Source organism: Macaca thibetana, chromosome 13 (genome assembly GCF_024542745.1).
Source record: "Macaca thibetana thibetana isolate TM-01 chromosome 13, ASM2454274v1, whole genome shotgun sequence".
Lineage (NCBI taxonomy): Eukaryota > Metazoa > Chordata > Mammalia > Primates > Cercopithecidae > Macaca > Macaca thibetana.
In genome coordinates, this window is record NC_065590.1 from 56183126 (window position 1) to 56205983 (window position 22858).

Below are 22858 nucleotides of genomic sequence, written 5' to 3' on the forward strand. Positions count from 1 at the left end.
TTTTAATTATTTAACAATAAATAATGATAATATTCCTATGTATAGAACTTATTTCCATAATTCTGTTTCTGTAATTCTTTTTTTGAAGTTAAATTTTTTTATTTGTATCAATTTAAGGAACACAAGTGCAGTTTTGGTACAGGGACTGCTACAGGGATATATTGCATAGTGGTGGAGTCTGGGCTTTTAGTATAACTATCACCTGAATAATGTACACTGTACCCGTTAAGTAAGTTCTCATTCCTCACCCCATTCCGCCCCCCACCCTCCCACCCTTCCCAGTCACCAGTGTCTATTATTCCACACTTTATGTCCATGTGCACACATTATTTACCTTTCACTTATAGGTGAGAACATGAAGTATTTGACTTTCTGTTTCTGAATTGTTTCACATAAAGACTTCCAGTTCCAACCATGTTGCTGCAAAATATATGATTTCATTCTTTTTATGGCTGCATAGTATTCCTGTATGTGTGTGAATGCATATATATATATATATATATATATATATATATATGATATTTTGTTCATTCATCCAGTGATGGACACTTAGGTTGATTAATTCTTTTTAGGCCTGAACAATAACTGTACATTTTCTGTGTTTTGGGGAAAATGCAATTAAATTACCTTATTAAAAGAAATAGTAATGAGTCCACTTAATTATATTTCTTCTACAGTTCAGATCATTATACATTCTAGTGAAAGAATCTCTTCAAAAAGTGCATCTTGTTATACAGTGAAGAAAAAATTTTCCTGGAGATTTAGGAAATGCATGTATCCCCTGTGAAATTAATTGCTGTCAAAAATACTTCAGAAAATTATTCTTTTTAACTTTACCAATTCTTTTGAATCTTGCCCAAGAGTAATAACTCTCATGTCTGTTGGAGTGGTTAGATTTAAAAATGTAGCCAAAGTGCTTTTTAAAATACCCTGGAGACATTTGACTTACAAAATTCACAGGTTCTGCCATACTTATATATGAGCTTTACGTTTCAATTACCTGATAGATAATTGTCATTAAAATAATCATGTAAAGGCATATCTCTCCAATGGAGCAGAAAAAAAATGTTTTAAAGTCATTCTGGTCGATTGAACTTGGAGGCTTGAGAATACTTTTAAGCAAATCTAGCTAAATAAATGTGCACCCTGGAGAGCAGAATGGCTTTTTGTTTTTAATCCGTTAAAGGTCCTTTAATTTCTTCACAGTTCTCCGTCTGTCCCCTCTCAACCATTTCCCTTTAGTGAACTAACATTTATACAGTGTCATGAGAGAGTAAAAATCCCCCACTGATTTCAATGAGGCACCTAAGCAGGTGGTTTAAATAGAGTCTCATGAACTCCCAACCACAGGTCTTAATCAGGGGCCATGAGCATCTAGGACTCAGTCTTTTTGCCCTGTCATTACATAGGAGATGGGAAGAGGTCCCTTAGACAGAAGTGTTTAAAGAAGAGTATATTCTGTATCTGTTGGGGGTTTTATGCATCCAATGAAAAAACAAAAGAAAAAGGCTCATGAGATGTCCTAAGAAAGTTAAACATGCCTCTGAAACTCAATGCTCATGGTGAACTTCCTTAGAAAACTATAAAAGTAAATTTTAGCACTGAAATGAAAAATTGAGAAGGTAGTTTATTTCAGTTATTCTTAAAAGGGTATTGGGAGCAAATAGCTTAAGAGAGTATTATGGAAACAGACCCTGTTCTCTACTACTTTGTCAGTTAATAGTGATTGTGCTGAGAGAGCAGGTTCCCTGTGCTCATCTCATCAGACCTCAAGAAGCCAAGTTTACTAAATTATAACCCAGTTTTTTTTTTTTTTTCCTTAAGAAGAGTGTGTTTGTACCTGGTTGGAATTCTCCAGAGTAGCATGAATTGGCCTCATTCTCTGAGTTCTATAAACTTTAATACTAACTCAGTTTTTCTGTTTTTCTTTTTATAATATCATTCCATTGTTTACCAGTGTTATCTCTATCCCAGTACAGACGAGCACTGGCATTGTACTTGCCCTTAAAGAGGCATGTAAATTGTAACTATGTAACTCATTCTGTTTTATGAAGTAAGAGGAGGGTACATAGATCTAATATTTTAACATCTACTTTCATGACAGCCATGGATACTGCAAGGAAGTCACCTTTAACTTAAAACTATTCACTTTGTGTCAGAGTGGATTGCCTTTGGTCTTCATAGAAAATTTTAACTCAATTGCCCAGTCATCACAAGAAAATAATTTTGGCATTGGATAGTAACATTTAATTAATCAATTTAACTGCAAAAAGCTATCATTAGAAAGTACACAATTCATAATAATTTATTCAGGTTTTTTTTTTTTTTTTTTTTTTTTTTTTAAGAGTCAAGGTCTTTTATTTCCTGATTTTAAAAATTGTCACCATCATAGACCTCCTGGCTTCTCTTGTATCTGTGTCCTAATGGCTCCCAGCAGTGCCTTCAAACAGCCCCTTTATTCCCCTTCTTGTGCCCACCCATGAGCCTGAGTGTGAAAGATCAATTAACTTTGTCCCTCCAAACTGTGGGAGCAGGACTAGACTCTTCTGGCAGGCGGAGAGCTCCTCCTCGGCCAGTGTTCGAGCCCGGTCCACCACTCCTCAGTTCTTCTTGCTCTTGGCTTTTGTGGCCTTGGCATCCAGCATGCTCTGGGCATGAGTGAGGTGCTTCACAGCATCAAGCACAAGGACTCCAGGCAGCACCAGCCACAGGGCATTCATGAAGACAAAGTAAAACCAGAAGTAGAGAGGGTGGCACAGCTCCCCCTGCTGGAATCCGTCACGGTGCTCCGTCAGGAAGTAGAGCACATCCCCATAGATCTGGCCCACAGAGACCACAAGCTGTAGAACGAAGCGGAGAGGATGCTGGCGGAGAAAGGCGATCACCACCCACAAGCAAGCTGTGATGGTTTCCATGCACACTGTGAAGTTGTCAGCCAGGATGTATCGGCTGTCTCCCTTGGCATACTCTTTCCAGAGTTGAGATAAGAAGGCTTGGTCTCCAAGCAGGTCCTCATAGTAGAGAATGAACCAGCCCTCGATCACCAGGTGAATGAACCCACACACTGCAAACCAGCACAGGGACAGTCGCCGCCAAGTCCCCAGTGGGACAACCGCAGCACGACCCGACAACAGCCATGTGGTCACGACTAAGACCCCTGTGACAGAGAAGAGGCCAGCCAGTATATGCCAGGTGGGGTGGTCATTAGGTACAAAGTTGTCCAGTCTTAGGTGCTGAGGCCAGTATGGGTGCAATGGGCCCGCATTGGTAGTCAGGTCTTTGTGGGCTGATGGCTGCATGTGGATAGGCAGGAAGTTGAAGAAAAAAAAAAAAAACAAAAAAAAAACAGGGAACAGAAACACCCAGCCGCGCGATGGCAGCGGCCTCCGACACGGGCTCCGGGACCTCTCTAGGCTGGCTCTCGCGCTCTGTCACTTCCCCAGTTCGGGCTCATCCCCTCTTAATTTATTCAGGTTTATGTCATTTTGAGAATGGAAAAAAAAAAGCTAAGGATACATTTTATTTCACATTAACTGAAACTTTAATATAGATATAAATCATCCCTAATGCTGCCGTTAGCCAGGGAGTTTCAATGTGGTGGAATTATTCACACCTTTCTCTAGTAATTGATATTCAACAGTAGAACTCTTTATAGTCTTGGATATTTCATTTACATATTAAATTTGATTCTGATAATCTAATTCTGTAGAAACATAATTAAATAAAGAGCCAGAGACAGACCAATTTGGCCAAATGGTGGGAGGTAGCTGGTATTAGGAAAGAAAAAAACGTGAAAAATTCTAGCTCTGAAGTAAAATTGGTTTGGAGTTCGTTTTTTTTGTTCTTGTTGTTTGTTTTCTCTTTCAAGTTCTCCAAGGTCTGAAAATGTATTTAATCTTCTATTTCCTGATCAATTGGGATTCTGTAAGATCCCCTCCTCAGATTGTTTTTAAGATTAAACGAGTTAATATAAATATGATTCGCACCTGGCACATAGTAATTCCCCTTCCCAGTAAGTGGTTAATAGTAGATGCATGTACATCCCCCCGCCACCAAAAACAAAACAAAACAAAAACAAAAACAAAACTATCAAATGCTTACTGGTAATTGCTATGTGCCAGGTGCACATGCACACACACACACACACACACACACACACACACACACACATGCATTAGAAGCCACTTAGAGAAGGCAGAGACAGAATAATTCCAATGGATAAATACGCTCTGGAGCCAGAGAGACCTGGACCAGACTCAGCTTTTGGTTTCCTTCCTTTGTGATCCTGGAGGTTCTACTAAATGACCTCTCTGAGCCTTAATTCCTTTGTTTATAAAACTGGGATGATTTAACACACACAGACACACGCTAATTTTAGGAAGCTCCAGAATTTGGGCTGAGTTTCCCTCTCTGGTGAGGCTAACTTTTATTCTTTAGTTTTGTAATGAAATATAAATTACAGGATAGCAAGGGATTTCTAGTCTAAGAGCTTCCTTTCCCTTTATCCTCTAGTAATCAAGCTGACAGATAATACCTGAATATTCCTGGCACTGTTCCTAGCTGTCTTCTATCGTTTCACCTGTCTCTAGACCCTAGAACTACAATTGCTTGTTCTGGGATGGAGGTGAACCACAGAGAGTTTTCTGAGACCTTCATCCATTCATGTTTCTCTCCCTCACCCCATACACACACATACACTCTTTTCCTCTCACGCATTCTTGGAGAGAACCTTCTTATGGTAGGACTCAGACTTTGAAACAGAAACACTATAAAGGCAGGTTCTCAAAATGTGATCCCTACACCAGCAGCCTCGACCTTCCCTGAGAACTTGTTATAAAGGCCCCACCCTGGACTTGCTGAAACTCTGGAGATGTAGCACAGCAATTTGTGTTATAACAGTTCTTCCAGGTGCTTCTTGACACCTGAAAACCACTGCTTTGGACACAGCGCACTCATCAAAAACCAAGTTTCAAAGGAAGTCTCACAGATACTGCAAATTTCTCCTCTGTTTACATAGGTAGGCATTTGGAAAAGGCCCAGAGATTTTGGGACACCTTCTTTAAAATCAGTACACACAGTATCTTAATGCTTCACAGGAGAAATGAATATTGTGATATGGCAGTATGAGGGGGGTTGCAGGTCCTACAGAGATTTTTAAAATGTCTCCTATCAATTTATTTCAAGATTGTTTTGAGTAATCAGTGCTTGCTGCATAGTATGGTTTCAATAAATGACAGTGCTTGTTATTATTACTACTTTAAAACTAATCGTATACACTTTATTAAAAAACTTCCATTCCCTTTATGTGTATTAGTCACCTATTGTTTATAAGTCACTCTGCTCGTCTCTTGGAAAATGAAAAGATAAATAAGACATTCCTTTAAATTCAGGGAGCTTGAAATCAGTCTGAAGTTCATGTGTTTGTTTGACCCACAGCTTTTTTAGCTTTTATTATGGTCAGAAATATGTCTGATTTTGCTTACCACTGTATACCTACCACAGTACCTGGGTCTTAGTTGATGTTTTAGGAAAGATTTCTTAAATGAATGAATGAATGAATGAATGAATCCAAATACCTTGTGAAAGGAAAAGGTGCTCTGTCCTTTCTTTGTCTAGCTGGACTTTTTCCCCAAAGGAACCTAGGACCTTTTGTGTGTAAATAGAGTAAGCCAACTGGAAACCTCTGCACAGCAGAGACTCAGAAACACAAATACCGCTGTTTACACACCATTAGGACTTATCCAGGTGTCCTGCACACCAAGCTGCACACAGCAGTCTCAGGCTTGACATTTCAACCTGAAGAGGTGCTGTATTTTTAAATCCTGGTGGTAATGAGACAAAAAAGTCTCCTATCTCCTAGGCTTACCATGGTCTAGCAGGTTTTTAATGCACATAGGCCCTATGTCTCAAAAGGATTTGGTAGATCAGTGAGCTTCTACAGTTTGTTAATGTCTGACTAGGGTTTCTGTAATAAATTAGGCTATTATCTAGCCTGATAAGCAATCAACTCAATGCCATTCATTTGGAAATCACAATAATAGGGAGGAGAGGGGAAGCTGTAGTTTTGTGCTTTGGCTTCAAGAAAACATCAAATTGTTTTAAGACATTTTTAAGAGAAATATTGTCAAAAGCTTTTTAATTAAAGTCTCAAAAAGTGTGGCCATTTAGAGCTTAATCTTTAAAGAGCTGTGTGCTGATACTTGGTGAAGGTATGGAGTGTGAAACAGGATGGACTGTGCTTGTCCTTCACTCTGCTAAAGTCAAATCAAACTGTGGTTTGTTTCCCTGAAGCAGGTTGGCTCTGAAACTCAATACAGTTTAAAACACACACAAACCCACTCAGCTGATTTGCATATTTGGAAGTGTCTTGAAGACCTTTATTTGGGGCTACATTCAGGAAGCTGTCCAGACCTGAAATTGCTGTGGTGGTGTAATAATTTATCTTAGACATAAGAAAACTAGAGCTCTTTTTGATAATCATTTCAGAAAGGTCATCTGAAAAGCCAGTTTACTCTCCTTAAAGTTATCTCATTGTTCTTTCTTTGAATACTTTAGAAGGAAAATATTATGGGACTTCTAAGCTGTTAGTGTAACATTCTAAACCCCTTTATAAACTACCTTACCAAATATGATAGTCAATGATACCAAAAATCAGGTACCCCATCATAAAGAATGTTTTCCTGTTACCCTTTTCTTCATATTCCCTCTCATTCCTGCCTCATTCTGTTCCCCAGAATTATAAAAATGCTCAACTGTACCACATTGATATGAGACTCTGGGTTTTATAATATTTTGAAGGCTCTTTTAATGTAAGCAGATAAATGAGGCTGCCTTATTCCTTACAAGTAGGAATTTCCATATCATAGAGAAGGACATGAATTTTGGAGACAGATTGTACAAATCCTGGATCTTTTTTACTTCATGATACGAGGCACATTTCCATTTCTAATCCTTGGTTTTCTCATCTCTGAAAAGGTGATTAATGTCTACTACAAAATATTGATATTAGTAGTAATTGAAAGCAAATATGTCAAGCGCCTATCATTAACACAATAGGTACTCAATAAATAGCAGTCATGTACTACTGTGATCATTTCCCTTTTTTACAGAGGAAGAACCTGAAGGCCAAAGACTGTAAGTTATCTTGCCCAGGCTTGCAATGGGATTAGACCTGAAATGAACATGATGTGTCTAGTATTCCTCCTTTCCTGACAAAGGACCTTCCTACACACGAGTTGACCTTAGACCACTTAATGCTGAGACAAATGTATCCAGGTATCAAATTAAATGACTGCACCAAATCAGTTTTCTTAGCTATGGGTGGTTCTGAAGAGAGACTTCAAAAGATGTAGGAACCCCCTGAAATAATAAGCAAATCTGTAGTTTGTGTGTATGTGTATTCTAAAGTATCCTACCTCCAAATAAATTTATGGTACCACTGAATAAAAATGGTCCAAGATTAGCTTCCCTGACTCTGCAGCTGATTCCTACTATACTAGCATGAAAAAAAAATATATATATATAAAATATAAAATATATATATATGTGTATATATATACAGAATTTCGCTCTTGTCCTCCAGGCTAGAGTGCAGTGGCACAGTCTCTGCTCACTGAAACCTCCGCCTCCCTGGTTCAAACAAGTCTCCTGCCTCAGCCTCCCAAGTAGCTGGGATTACAGGTACCCACCACCATGCCTGGCTGATTTTTGTATTTTTAGTAGAGACAGAGTTTCACCATGTTGGCCAGGCTGGTCTTGAACTCCTGATCTCAGGTGATCTGCTCGCCTCAGCCTCCCAAATTGCTGAGATTACAGGTGCGAGCCACCGTGCCCAGCCCTGAGAGTATTTCTTAAGAAAGTAAGATTATAAACATGTGCAAGCGACTAAACAATCTATTAATACAGACCTATAAAGCTAGAGAAATTGATTTGCTATCCATTTAAACTTAAAATCTATTTGTATCTTCTTCATGTCACAAACAGTAGGAAAAAATATCAGCTCAAGATGAACTAGCTGAGACCTGAAATTGTGATTAATTATTGCTATAACCACACCCTACATTTGCTTTATTGCCACTTTGTAATGGCTTGCTTTCATTCACAAATAAATTATAGATGCAAATGAGTTTGACTGTGGGAACCAGGACCATGGACTAAATGCCCCTCTGGTTATGAAGCAAATAGAGATTGCAGCGTCCTTTTAAAATCTGATCTCAAACGTGGTAAAGGTGGGGGTGGTTATATGAATCAATATACATTATTTTTAGCTCAGCATTTGCCAACTAACCAGCTGTGTGGCTTTAGTCAAATCCTTGACCAATTTGAATTCCACCTTCATCATTCAGAAAATAGAATTTGAAACTAAATAAAGTAGGCAGCTGGGTGTGGTGGCTCATGCCTGTAATCCCAGTACTTTGGAAGGCCGAGGTGGGAGGATGGCTTGAGCCCGGAAGATGGAGGCTACAGTGAACTATGATCATCTCACTGCACTCCAGGGTGACAGAGAGATACTCTGTCTCAAAATAGTAAGATCTGCACTTCCTCTAGAATTCCATGGTGACAAGGACCAATCTGAAATCCAGGAACACACAAGATGATATCTCACAGCTATAAAATCTCTTTGGACTCATCTAACTTGGCATGTTCCACCACCAACTGTAAACAATGACCAACTTACCTTTCAGCCTAACCTAATCATGTCTGTGTCCATTTATATTTACTTTGACATCTAGAAATACCCTCCTCTCCCCAAATTTTACTGCTTATAACATGTCAAGAGAATCACATTTTTAATTATGCTTTGAGAGAACTAAGCAACAACGTTAGATACTATGCAACATCAAAGACCTTTTGTAAATCTTTATAAATATGTCATGTTGAATGTGAAGACTCTTCTCTTAGATACAATTTTAAATCTGGCCCTTTAGTCTTAGATTCTACTTCATGTGGTCTGGGACCATGCCTATTCTCTCTCACTATAGGGCCGTCGCTTTTCAGTATGGCCTGGCACAGAGAAAGAACTCAGGAAATGAGCAGTGAATGTAGAATGGATGGATGAATGACTTGCCTGTGCATCCAAACTACACTCTTCTGTGGCTTTCTAGGACTGCCTCTGCCTCACTCAGCCTTGCCACTGCAAACCTACTCCTTTCCACATGAGCTGGTTAATGTCCTCTTCCCAAGTACCCACATGCCCTATATTAATTCCAGATCTGTGCCTCGACAATGTGCTGTTTTCCTGGTCAGAAATGACCTTTCACCTTTTATCTTTTCACTGCAACCCTCCCACATTTCAGGACCTCTGCAGGTTGCACCTCAAATCACAGAGTCTTTTCTAATTTCTCCCTTCTCTAAAATCATATGTAATCTCTGATTTTTATAAGAAGAATAAAAATATGAGGCTGCTATCATTTGTATATGATTCTTAAAAATCAAGCAAGTAGAGACCCAGAAAGATAAGTGACATACCTCGCTTTTTTTTTTTTTTTTTTTTTGATGTTGTAATCTTGTTTATGTCAGGACAGTGGTTTTGAGTCCTCTTATCACCAAAGCAACTGGCACAAGGCTGATCGGCTTACTTTTCACCACCAAATAATTGTTGACTGATTAAGAGTTATGATCTTCTTGTATCTTTTTTCTTTTTCATCAAAATGCTACGATCTAAAGAAGGAGGGTTTCAGAAAGAACAAGAATGAGGATAATTTTCCAATAATTTTAAAATCTTAAAACTAGATTTTAAAAGAGGAAAGACTGCTGGATTAGTGCCTGTAGTTTTAAAAGAGATAGGTATTTATCCATTAATATTTATCTCCAAGTTTGAATTGATAAATATGTATCCAATACAACATAGAAATGTATACAGATAATCAATTTGGGGAGGGAAGAGATATTCTGGGTATTTTGTACACACATTGTGTGTGTGTGTACATATATATATATATATATATATATATATATATAAAATTGTCAAAGTAGTTTCTGCAGGCTGAATTGATTTACTTGAGATGGAGGACTGTGTGTACTCTGTAGTTGCACCTTGGAGTCATTATGCTGGCAAGCCCTTTTGTTGACATCTCTCCCAGACCACTTTTCCAATGTGTTCATCTGTCAAAAAAAAAGAAAAGATACCTATAACCAACCTGCAAATATTTTTGCTAGATTCATTAGATTTCTCCCTCTTCCCCTCAAAAAAGACTTAAGAGACCTCTCTTTTTTTTACACCCCTTCTGTTTCTTTGAATAGTCATTTCATTCTGATTTTGTCCTATATGTTTGCAGAATTCCTTACTTCTCCCAGAAATAACCCTTTTATGAACTGAATAAAATGATGCAGTGTACTGTGGCTTTACATTGACACTTAGATATTTTCCCTTTCCACTCTTGCCAAATCTAGCTTCTGTGTACTGCCCCCTAACACTGCCAAGGTGTGATGGTTTGAGAAGTGCTGAGGTTTGGGAACTGCAGAGGTCTGGTGGGTTATTGAAAGACACAGTGTGAATGTATTCTGTGTGCTGAGACCAAGGACTTTCCTGGACCCAGAGCCAAGTAATTGCACTTGTGAGACAAGCCTTGAGGAACAAAAGGAAGAAAGAAAAAAAAAAGTGACCTTACTTTTTTTCACTTTATAAATATTCCCAGGCCGTTAGGTTGAAATTCCAACTCAGAACAGAGTAGTGAGGGCCTCAGCATAATGAAAGAATAATGCCATTTGCTTTAAAATCTCAGTGGAGATGAGATTTACAGGCCAGGCTGTTAATGAATCCATCAAAAGTTTATCTCTCAGTTGGGCTTCCTATCAAGGAGGGAATTCGTTTCACTCAATAGTTTCATCTCAGAAAAATTGAATCTCTACTGATAGCCACTTTCTGGGCCCCCAAACAAATCATTATTGTGTTAAGACTTTGCCAGGTGGGTTCTATCCCAGATAAAATTGTGCAATTTTATATAGAAATATGTAAATGCAAATATTACAAGTCTAATATCAACCATCCTGATTTTTCATTTAAAAACTTAAAATTTTAAGATGTTTAAATGGCTCTAGTTTAAGTAGTCTGCATAGTACGACTGAAGTTATAATAGAATGATTTGCAAATAAGAAGCATGGCTTCATTGCTTGAGCAAAGGCCCATGGTTTTTTTTTTTTTTTTTTTTTTTTTTTTTTTTTCTTAAACTAGTCTTTTGATATGTGGTATTTTTCTGAAAGACGTCTTTATTTCCCAGGCAATTATTGCTATTAATCTCACACTGTAAAATAAATTGCATGTTTGAGTGGAGAAAGCTGTTACACAACTTAAATTAAAACTTCAAAATTCAGATTTTTTTTTCCGACAAAAGCGTCTGGGCTTGATTCAGATAGCAGCCGTCCAAGTTTGAAAAGGAATCAGCACAGATGTCCTTGAGAATGATTGCGCCCAAACACTGAGACAATGGTGGTGCTTCTTAGGTTTGTGTTTTGTTCATCAAAGCCTCATAGAAATTTTCTGAAGACACAGAGTTTTGAAAAATATTAATTTGTTTTATTTGTGTCTTTATTGGCAATGCCTGTTGATGAATATGTAGAGCTTAATTCAACCAGCCTGTTGAGATTTACGCACAAACAATGAAGCATTTGGCTCCAAAGTTTGTCTTTATCCATTCTGAAAAAAAAAATCTATTTGGGTAAAACATGCTGAGCTTTCCCCCTGCTACTTTTAGGTCTTAGGAAAGGAAAATGTTCACCCATCGATAAAATTCTGATACCCATAGCTATAACCAAAACACCTGAAAGCCCATGTAAAGGTATAACAAAAAAGATCCTTGCATTAGCTTGCATCATTTTGTAGCAAGTGGTGTAATCTGTCACCAGCCAGTACCGGTGCAGAATGAATAAGATGGTTGCTAGGCTTTGGTCTGAATTGTATTCCATTGTCTGTTTTATAAAAATCTATTTTGATTAGGCCTTTTGTGAACTATAGTATTAGATGCTAAATTAAATGGTACAGAAGGTGAGAATTGTAAGGTTACATAAGGGAGGAATATTACCAAGGGATGAATAATCAGAAACAGCTTCTTGGAGAAAATAGGCCTTGACCTAGGCCTTGAAGAACTGTATACTCATGGGACATGATGAAGCACTCTCTAGAGAAATTAATGACTTTGTATATCCTTCTTCAAAGATGTTAATTTCTGAGTACATACTTGTAAAACCTAGATGTTAACTGCTTCTTCATTTTTCTCTTTAAGCTCTCCAAACAGAATCTACATCCATAAAAGCATCAGTGTGTCACACAGAATTTACCAGTGATCACACTCTACAAAGGAAAGGGGTGGAAGCTAATTTTTCACACCTCAAATCAACCACATAAAAAAATAGTGCTAGACACATCTACTCACTGAAGTTATTTCCCAACCATGTAGCCACCACGGGCTTTTTCACTGACCCTGCCCCAACATCCTTGCCCCAACCAAATTTCTTCTTTCCTTTTTAGTTTATCCTGACAATATCAAATCCCCTCTTCTCTCTTTTCTTAATATTGACTCAGAGGGCACAGAGCTCAACTTTACCCCTAAGTAAATGTATCAAAATAATCTCTCAACAAAGCATCTTAGTAGTTAAAATAGTCTCCAAATCATCTAATACATATGCAACTAAAATGCAAGCTCTTCTGAAAAATGTCAGTGTAGGAACTTAGATTGATACAAAAGTTTAACCAACCTAATCTAAACAGAACTGTAGAATACTGTCCCTTGATAGCAGTGTAAAAGGGCATTTGTCTCTTGTTGTATCTAGAGCACTGGATATGACAATGACTGTGAGAATGGGATAGGCTAGAGCTAGTTATTCCTGATAAACCTCGTTTATATCTAAACTAGTCATGTCCGTAGGAATTCCTACATGGGAATGTGATACTGTTGTGGAAGATAACTTATAAACCGTTGTCCTGAAATACTAGGAAATGCTAACACCCTCAGAAGGAAGTTAAATGAATTAAAGAACAAAAGTAATTAAGTATAATGAATATTTTCAAGTTATTACACTTGCCTAAGATAACATATTTCACGACAATTAAAACATAATACCTGTTTTGATGTAGATTTGTTATGATATAAAATTTGGGGGGGAAATGTTGATAATATGTAGATACTAGGTTTGGTCTGAATGATAAACCTAGAATAAATCTTACATATTTTCACTGAATGCCTTATTCCTTATCTCAGCTTTTCTCTTGGGAAAACTTTTGTCTTGGACTTGCTCTGATAGAATACACTAAATGAGAAAAACAAGTAAGTTGAAAGGGAAATCTGTTTTCTGAAGTTGTTTTAAAAGTGCCGGCACATAAATTTATAGTGCTGCAAGCTGCTGAGCAGGTTCCTTAGTCTTTCTCTTGCCTTCAAGCTAGGAGGGGTGTGCATGAATAATACCAGTATGTGAGAAATGATCCAGGATTTTTAAGGTGATAATCCCCTGAAGGTCCTCTTCCATAGTTGACTCTAAAAGCTCTTGTTGCCCAATACTTCTAGAAGCCCAATATTTCTAGAAGCCCAATACTTCTAAAGATTATTTCCCAGTAATCTAAATGTCACGAGTGTGGTTGAAGTTTATTATCTCCCATTCTTTCCTCAGGGAAAACTGAGAATAACCAGTTGTCTTATGCATAATTACAATGGTCTCTAATGCAATGCATTTTTTAGAGACAAAGTCTTTCCAGGGTGAAAAAAAAAAAGACTACTTGTGTTCTGTTGCTCATTGCAACAGAAATCTTATGTACTAGAAAGACATAAGATTTTAAGGTAAGGCTGTATAGATTCTAACATGGACTTTTTGTTTCAATTGTTGAAAAATTAATTTGTCTAAACCACACTTTTTCCCACGTATGACGTATTTAATATAACTTTCTTTAGAGGTTTGTCTTGAGGATTAAATCAAATAATACACTTTATGTATAGCATGCAGGATAGGATAGTCAGTGGACATAGTAGGATATTCAATGAATATTTGTCCTTTCCTCTTCTTAAATATTAAGGAAAATTATTTTGTATATTTGTTTAAAGTAGAAAAAATTTATTTTAAATTTCCAAGTTCATTTCCTAATTACTTTCTTTCAGCCAAATCTTGCTATTGGGCCATACACCTTCCTTGGATGTTTTAAATAATTACTGGGTTAGTCATTGGTCAACCTCTGACACATTCCTTCATTTTGGCCATTGACAAACTGAGGCCAAGATAAATTAACTTACTATTTGAAGCAGCATGGAGTATTAGAAATACTATGAGTGAACACATTTCTCAAAAGAAGACATTCATACAGCCAACAGACACATGAAAAAATGCTCATCATCACTGGCCATCAGAGAAATGCAAATCAAAACCACAATGAGATACCATCTCACACCAGTTAGAATGGCGATCATTAAAAAGTCAGGAAACAACAGGTGCTGGAGAGGATGTGGAGAAATAGGAACACTTTTACACTGTTGGTGGGATTGTAAACTAGTTCAACCATTATGGAAAACAGTATGGCGATTCCTCAAGGATCTAGAACTTGATGTACCATATGACCCAGCCATCCCATTACTGGGTATATACCCAAAGGATTATAAATTATGCTGCTATAAAGACACATGCACACGTATGTTTATTGCAGCACTATTCACAATAGCAAAGACTTGGAATCAACCCAAATGTCCATCAGTGACAGATTGGATTAAGAAAATGTGGCACATATACACCATGGAATACTATGCAGCCATCAAAAAGGATGAGTTTGTGACCTTTGTAGGGACATGGATGCAGCTGGAAACCATCATTCTTAGCAAACTATCACAAGAACAGAAAACCAAACACTGCATGTTCTCACTCATAGGTGGGAACTGAACAATGAGATCACTTGGACTCAGGAAGGGGAACATCACACACCGGGGCCTATCATGGGGGGGGGGGGAGGGGGAGGGATTGCATTGGGAGTTATACCTGATGTAAATGACGAGTTGATGGGTGCAGCACACCAACATGGCACAAGTATACATATGTAACAAACCTGCACGTTATGCACATGTACCCTACAACTTAAAGTATAATAATAATAAATAAATTTAAAAAAAAAAAAAAAAAAAAAAAGAAATACTGAGTTTTGCAGAATTGAATTTGAATTTTAGTTGTGGTTAACCTTGTTAGCTGTGTAATTCTGGATAAGTCAGTGGACTTTTTTGAGTCTCTGTTTTCTTTTTGATAAAGTTAAGATGGATACTTTTTTTGGGAATATTTAAAATATTTAATTTGAATATTTGAAACATAGTAACATTCATTGCTTGTATAAAGCTGAAGTTTTTTTTATACTTTAAGATATTTTCAAAGCAAAGTGGATTTTCTTTATGAAGTCTACATGAAGTAATAAGTGACTGAATGAAGTAATAAATAAAGTAATATATTATCTTCCCTTATATCCTGAACCACCTCCCACATTCCACCCCACCACACCACATTCTTCCTCTTAACAGTCACACAGTGTTAAGATTTGGTAATTAATCTCAACCCTGCTATGTCTAGAGAAGGTACTCCAATATAAGAATAATTTGGAGAGATTTTTCAAAACACAAGTTTTCAAGCCCTGCACATAATTCAGATATCTGGAGAAAGGACCCTGTAATCTGTCTTTTAAATTGCTTTCTGGTGCTCACATTTGAAAAACCTGTCCAGACCCACTGCTCTTTCTTCCACTCCTGTACATCATCCTACACTACAGAGTAGTTGGGAAACCACATAAAAATAATTTATAGTTATGAAAATATTGTATTTTCTAGTCCCTTGTGCCTGAATTAGCTATAAAGCAGTATTCCAAGTGAAATAAAACTGCAGGTTACATACCACTTACAGAAACCTCTTAGCATTGTCAGAAAGAATGACTGTCAAGTTGGGCCAAGTAAGATTTGAATAGTAGTCAGAAAAGCAAGAGGCCTTTGGGTATTCTGCCAAGGCACCAACTCTTATTTTCCTCGAACTATAATAAGTTTTTTTGTGAGATATCTTGGAAATAACCAGTCTGTTCTTTCAATCAGAGTATGATTTGAAATATGTAAGACAATGCAGCTTAAAGGTAGGTTATTGCTATTCAGAATGTACTCTGCGGAATATGCTTTACTGCAGTGCAAAGCTAGATGAATACACTTAGCTGCTGATGGTAGCTTTCCATTGGGTTTTACTAGTATTTTTTCCTTGCGCTGCTGTGTGGATTTTAGCATTTGGATATGCTTAGATATTGGAACAGATCTTACAGGAAGATGCATTAATATATGAGATGTTACATTCTATATTTTTAGCCAGTTAAGTGAAATACCTTTTTGACTTCTGATAGGAAAAATGTGTATGTTCTCTTTTTTTTTTTTTTTTTTTTTTGGTTAATCCACTTTGTTTTTCATGGCTATTCAAATAATAAGCTCCCAGGTCTCAAAGTGGAAAAGAAAGGGAAACATCTATTGCTATATCTGCCATGCTGATCTCACACAGTTTCCTGAAAATGGAAGTGATCTCAATCTTGTCTTTTGCCAATGAGGATCTTACAGAGGTTTCAGGTTAAAAATGTAGTTATCATTTAAAGTAAGAAAATTGTACTCAGTGGGAAATTTTCATTAAAAGCATTATTTTGGTGAAACACACAGTGTGAATAAAATATAGAAATTGGAAAAAGTCTATGGAGCATGTGTTGCAAAATTAACAGTTTATATTGGCAGGAAGTTCCTGTACTCTTTTCTCTTTAATTATGAGAATTTCTCATTAGGTTCTATTTAAAGCTTGCTATAATTGACTTACATATTAAAGAAAATAACAGTGCAAATACAGATTAGAATGCCTGCTTTTCTGGATAACAATTTGTATAGGCAACCTCTTTTAGCAATTTATGCAGTAAGGAATATGTGTGGTTGCAGGGAGGGTTAGACATCTGAGTTTATCATGGATATAAAAGGGATTTCTTCTTTAAGCTCAGAGTCCTGACATATGAATATGTGATGATTTGTGTTCTAGCTTTATTTTTATATGGTCCTATTCCTTGCATGAAGCTAAGATGTGAATAAAAATGTTACCACAAAAGACATCTGACAAATACCTTTCAGTACTCTCTCTTCTAATAAACCATATTCCACTTTGCGAATTCAGAAGTAAAACACAGAACCTAAATGAAACTTGTGACATGGATACAGAGAAATTTAAGTGACCTGTTCCACTTCAAATAATAACAGAGTGTGCCATTGGCAAACTTGGAGATGAAGGATGCTTTCTCTCTGAGCAATTATAGCATGTTATTACTGTGCTCTCATGCAGATTTTCATTCTAAAAGCCTCACTGGTATCGTACTGTGAAATTGTTTTGTTCAGTATGATGTTGAAGAAATGTGAGCATACAGAATGTATAAAAGTTTCATTTGTGCAAGTAGTCATATATACAGATAGTCCTTAGACAGCAGAGAATAAAATCATTACAAAACATTTATTCTACAAAGAACCGCTCCTCTTATATGTGTCACTGCATCTTCCTGGGTATATGTGGTCTTCAGTAGTGGACACTGATGGTGAATCAAGGTGTATTTACTAAGAACATGCCAAATTAGATGAAAGAGATTTCCATTTAGAGAGAAGAGTTTTGGGATTAACAGCTCTCTGCTTCTTAGCACAGTATTTTACAAAGCCTTTCATGATATCCTTGTTACATGGCAAGAAGAAGGGACTCTATTTCACCTAAAATGTGATCATGTGTGTATGCCAGTTGATTTTAGGTGATATTCAGATGAACATTTTCTTAAATGAATACTATTTCTGAGATATGTTACTGGTTTTTAGTTCATGTTATTGATTTTCTATTAAAATGCTATTAAAAGGTAAAAAGTGAGACTACTTAAGGAAAAATATCAAGAAAGTACTGACACAGGTAGTATGTATATATGAATGAGAAATTAAATTGGACAGTTTCTAAGATTTTTTCCAACTCTCAGATTCTATGAAAGACAAATATAACCATCCTTCTTAAGCAGAAAAACAGAATTAAAAGTAATTAAGTTGTTAAAGATCTTGGACTAGAACCTAACTCTTTTTGACAATCAAAGAATTGGAAGAAATATGACCCTCCATTGGGGTCTAAGCAAATAGGCAGATATATTTTAATCATTAAAAAACTATGTTTTGATTATTTTCACGTAACAACAAAAGAAAATGAAATGAGAGGGACATTCAAGGCTCCTCAAAGTTCAATTAGCCAGAGAAAATAATCATGTTCATTCTTGCTTAAAGTTGTTTCCCTCTTGCCTTTTTTGTCAGATGGGGGAAAGAGTAGATGTTCTCCATGTATAATAATCTAGAAGCCATTTCAAAAGCATTTCAACTGTCATAGTATAAAGCTTCCATATGAGTGACTAGTGCCTTTTGCCTGGTCAAATCCTGTGGGGCCAGTTGTGTCTCCTGGCCAACATTCTATTCACCTTGCATCTCTATATCCCAAGGGTATCAAGAACTTGGCTCATTTTCTCCCCTTCTGGCAACAACCATCTGGCCTTCCACCTGTGTCCCTTGCCTTTCAGATCATGGCTAGCACAGCTTTCTACTTCAGTTTTCTATGGCTAAAAAGACATTTGCATCCTTTGGAGTGTTTTCAGTTATTACTGCCAATAAAAACAAAGGCACTATTAAGAGCATCTTACTCCCTCTTTCCTTTTTAACTACAGAAAGTCATTTATGTTACCATCAGCAAAAGTAATGAATTATGAGGACATAAGCATATCTTACAGAATCTAAGGGTCCTCACGAGGGCCTGATGAAGGGACAGGAAAGCAGATGAGAACCTTGGGCAGCCATGTTCTTATTCTGTTTTTTTTTTTTCTCCCTTTTTGGTCTCTCCTGTAAGTTTTATTTCCATATGTGTTGCATTTAGATTTTGTCTCATTTTTTTAGGAATTATATCCCTTTATTTTAAACTAATAAGCCACACTCAATTGCAAATTTTCTGAAAATGGTATTGGTTGTCTTGAGTGAGTTGTGTACCCTGATGTACAGGAATAGCTGGAGATAGGTGTCAAGGTACAAACTTGGCAACTTAGTGTGTACAACATGTGGATGGAAAGAGGCAACAATTTTCAGAGAGAAGAGGCCATTGCAGCAAGACAGACAACCCCCCCCACTTACTCCAGGGGTTAATAAAAATAAAAAAGCAATAGAAAATATAAAAACTTCAAAACATTTATATATTTCTTGTTTACCTAAGTATTATTGTCTTTGAGAGTCCTTGAGAAACTCTAATCACCTAATTTCACCCTTTATCTTGGTAATTGAATCAACTAGAAACCTACCTTGAAACCAATCTTATCCCATCACCCTCACCCCTCACCCACACCCCCACTTTTGGAGGGAATAAATATGTAGACCTATTGCTGCTCTTAAGGCAGGAAACAATGTATACTAAGTGGCTTCATGGTGACTCTTGTCCCTCAATTATTCATTGCATGTGTTTCTTTCTTAGAAGATCATTCCCATGGTCATGTCTACATTTCATAAAGTTAATCTATTAGGGTGGTTCCTTTTTTCTTTCCTTTATATTTTGAACCCTAGGAATTAGAAAGATGATGAGTAAAAGTGATGCTATTAAAACTAGTAACATTCCACTCTGCTTCATTTCTTCAAAAATAACAATGAACACTTTTAGAAGAAAAGCAGTGAAGATTTTCCAGGCAATCACACTCTAAGGGCCTTATTTTAGAAGAAAGTTGTACGACTAGGAAAGTTCTTCTCTTTCAAGAAAACAAAAATCTGTTGTTTTTGAGCATGTTTTTGGTCTGTTTCATTTTAGACACCCTCTGCCAGTGATTTCACAACTCAAAATGTGTGGGAAAAAAAAACTTAGTTTAATCTTTGATATAGATTTTTTAAAAGGAATGTGAATTAGTTTACTTACCAAATAATAAATGACTCTTTAAGCATGAAGGTGATGAATCTTAAAAAACAGAGTTTAAAATAAAATATTCTTTAGATTAAAAGGGTGTCTTTAAGAAAGGCTAGTAGGTTTCAATTTATGTGCAGAATTTGATGGCGTGGTGCTGGCTGCCTGAAATGTGATGTTGAGAAGGACTCTGAGCCTACTATGACTGAAGCAAGAAAGAAAGTCAAAATAGTCATTAGAGGTGACTACCACGGGCTGACTTATTCCGTATATTTCATTTGTGATCTATTTTCTGAGTTCCAGAGAAGAAGAATCTTTTGACCACCACGAAAGCTAGTATTTACTGAATGCTTCCTAGCCACGCAGTACCTTGTTAAAAAGCAGTGGAGAAGAGAGGTCCAAATATGTATTTAAGAACAAAACAACAAAAAAAGAACCTATTTTTTTCTGCCAAGACAGGTTTTGCTGTGTTGCCCAGGCTGGAGTGCAGTGGGGCAATCACAACTCACTGTAGCCACAACTGCCTGAGCTCAAGTGATCCTACTGCCTCAGCTTCTCCAGTGTCCAGTGAGTGGGACCACAGGTGCATACTATCACACCTGGCTATTTTCTTTTCTTTATTTTTTTCTTTCTTTCTTTTTTTTTTTTTTTTTTTTTTTTTTTTTTATTTTGAGACAGAGTCTCACTCTGTCACCAGACTGGAGTGTAGTGGCGCAGTCTTGGCTCACTGCAACATCCACCTCCCGGGTTCAAGTGATTCTCCTCCCTCAGCCTCCGGAGTAGCTGGGATTACAGACATGCACCACCACGCCCGTCTAATTTTTGTATTTTTTTAAATAGAGACAGGGTTTCACCGTGTTGGTTAGGCTGGTCTCGAACTCCAGACCTCGTGATCCACCCACCTCGGCCTCCCAAAGTGCTGGGATTAGAGGCATGAGCCACCGGGCCCAGCCCTTTTCTTTATTTTTTGTAGAGATGAGGTCTCACCTTGTTGCCCAGGCTGGTCTCAAACTCCTGGGCTCAAGCGATCTTCCTGCCTCAGCCTCCAAAAGTGTTGAGATTACAGGTATGAGCACCACGTCTGGCCAAATATGTATTTTTAAAAAAAACTTAGAATTCAGGCATGAAGTGTCAGTGATGTGGTGGGGGGGTGTGTGTGTGTGGGTGTGTGTGTGTGCGCGTGCACGCGCATGTGTATTGGGGAAGGTAGAAGCAGTAAACAGGGGAAGACAGGGAATATATTAACTGAGAAGTTTCCAGAAAGACCAGATTATTCAATTAAAATAGTTACAGGATCTTATATTCCGGTGTAAGAAAGATAGCACACAGGACATAGCTACTGAATTTATCAGTGTGTCAAAGAGAAATTATCCTGGACAAGCAGGTAAGAAAGACTTAAGATTATTGCAACAGGGATCAAGACTATTGCAAGAGGAGAGAGAGAGAGAACTGGACTGTGCTGAAACAAAAGACAGAAGAGTTATTGATAGCTGGGGTGAGCAAGTGGAAAAGTACTAGAAAACTTAATTGGGTAATGTTGATCACCCTGACGAGGCCATCTGTGTTTGCTAATTGATGCTTATAGAAGTTAGGCTCTTACCTTCCCATAAGACTGGGAGATAGGAACAGTATCATTCCTGAAGATTTTATTTAAAAGGGATGGCTCCTAGGACCTTGAGAAAGACATTCCTGGGTTGTAAAACTGACAAGAGTCTAGCAGAAGATTTACGTGTTTAGGGAAGACAGAAAGAATTGACAATTCCAAGTGTTCTGAAGTAAGTGCTCTAAGAAAAGGGAGATCAAGGGCCTATAGTCAGGAACCAACCTGTGTGAAGTTTAGTCAAGTTGAAGGGAGGGTTAAGACCTTCTTGCCCACTTGTAAAATTAAATTCTGAGTTCTGTAGTTCAGAGTACATAGGCAGTAAGCATTCTGGAGAGGCTGCAAATCAGAGAGTGATCAACAGAGTTTTCTGAAGCAGGAGAGATTTGAGTTGGTCTTTGAAGAATGTTGTAACCACAAAAAAAAGACAGACTTTTCTGTCAAGAATAGCAATGTGAGTGATGACAAGTTGGACAGAGAAGGTGCTGCATGTGGGGAATCGCCTGGGACCTGCTTTTGTTAAGGCAAATCTTTTCCTCAGTCATCGATCGACTTTAATACTCTCTTTTGGCCACTTCCTATAAATCCCAGGGTGGCAGTTTTGTCCTCCTTAAAGCAGCCAGTTTATGCACTAACCCCTGGAATTCTTTCACTTCAAGAGTGCACAAAATTGGAAGCAGACTACCCTGGCATTTTTGCCACATGCAAAGACCAGTCTTGGTATATTTGTTCTATTAGCTGTTTCTTCCTAATGATTTTAGGGTATAAGAGACATAATAGCTTGAAACAAAATAAATTATACACAATTTTCCAGTCCTAGTCTCTAAATTAGTTTCGGAATGTTAACTGAAAACCTTACAGGATTTCTCCTTCAGGTATTTATTTCAACCGTCACTTTAGAAGTCCTTCAAACTTCTCTCCTACCTCTGAAATTGTTGGTAAAGAGCAAACCAACCAATTGCCTACCAAACCAAAGCAGAGCTACAGGGGGCAGCTCTTCTCACATATGTAATTAGCTTTTCCGACCATGTAAACAGTATATGATAACTTTGACCCATTGGAGAATAACTTTCCTATAGTTATTCTCCATATATAGATAGCATAGACATTAGGAGGACAAATGGCAGAGAGTGCCAGCAGTTTGTTGCTGGAATCAGACCTAGTTTCAATCCAGCTTCTGAAATGGGAAAGATTCCCTTGTCCCCCTCGCAGGGTGTGCGATGGGTGTGTGGCTGGCTTCTTCAGTGCCCTGCTGTTTGAATATCTAGGGGAGCATAAAGACTGGCAGACTGTGGGGCTCTGACCCCACGGCAGTGTCTGAGGGGAATATTCACGGCTCCTGAAACCCCAGTGGGCTTGTGT

The 22858-nt window shown here is 37.5% G+C and overlaps 2 protein-coding genes and 1 long non-coding RNA gene across 23 annotated transcripts in view; 2 read left to right on the forward strand and 1 right to left on the reverse strand.

Moving 5' to 3' along the window:
* NRXN1 (neurexin 1) overlaps positions 1–22858 on the forward strand; it is a 1134455-nt gene that overhangs the window by 168646 nt on the left and 942951 nt on the right. The gene's annotated exons all lie outside the window — the stretch shown is intronic.
* On the forward strand, positions 269–4086 carry LOC126933720 (uncharacterized). The gene is made up of 2 exons (XR_007718717.1): positions 269–2313; positions 3474–4086. It is a non-coding gene; the product is annotated as an uncharacterized LOC126933720 (long non-coding RNA).
* LOC126933713 (3-beta-hydroxysteroid-Delta(8),Delta(7)-isomerase-like) lies at positions 2346–3456 on the reverse strand. Its single transcript, XM_050753769.1, has one exon. The coding sequence runs from the start codon at positions 3297–3299 to the stop codon at positions 2601–2603; it is 699 nt and encodes a 232-aa protein (XP_050609726.1). The 5' UTR covers positions 3300–3456; the 3' UTR covers positions 2346–2600.

Excerpts from the sequence above, each read along its gene's own strand:
- LOC126933713 (XM_050753769.1), bottom strand. The coding sequence starts at position 3,299 with ATGCAGCCATCAGCCCACAAAGACCTGACTACCAATGCGGGCCCATTG.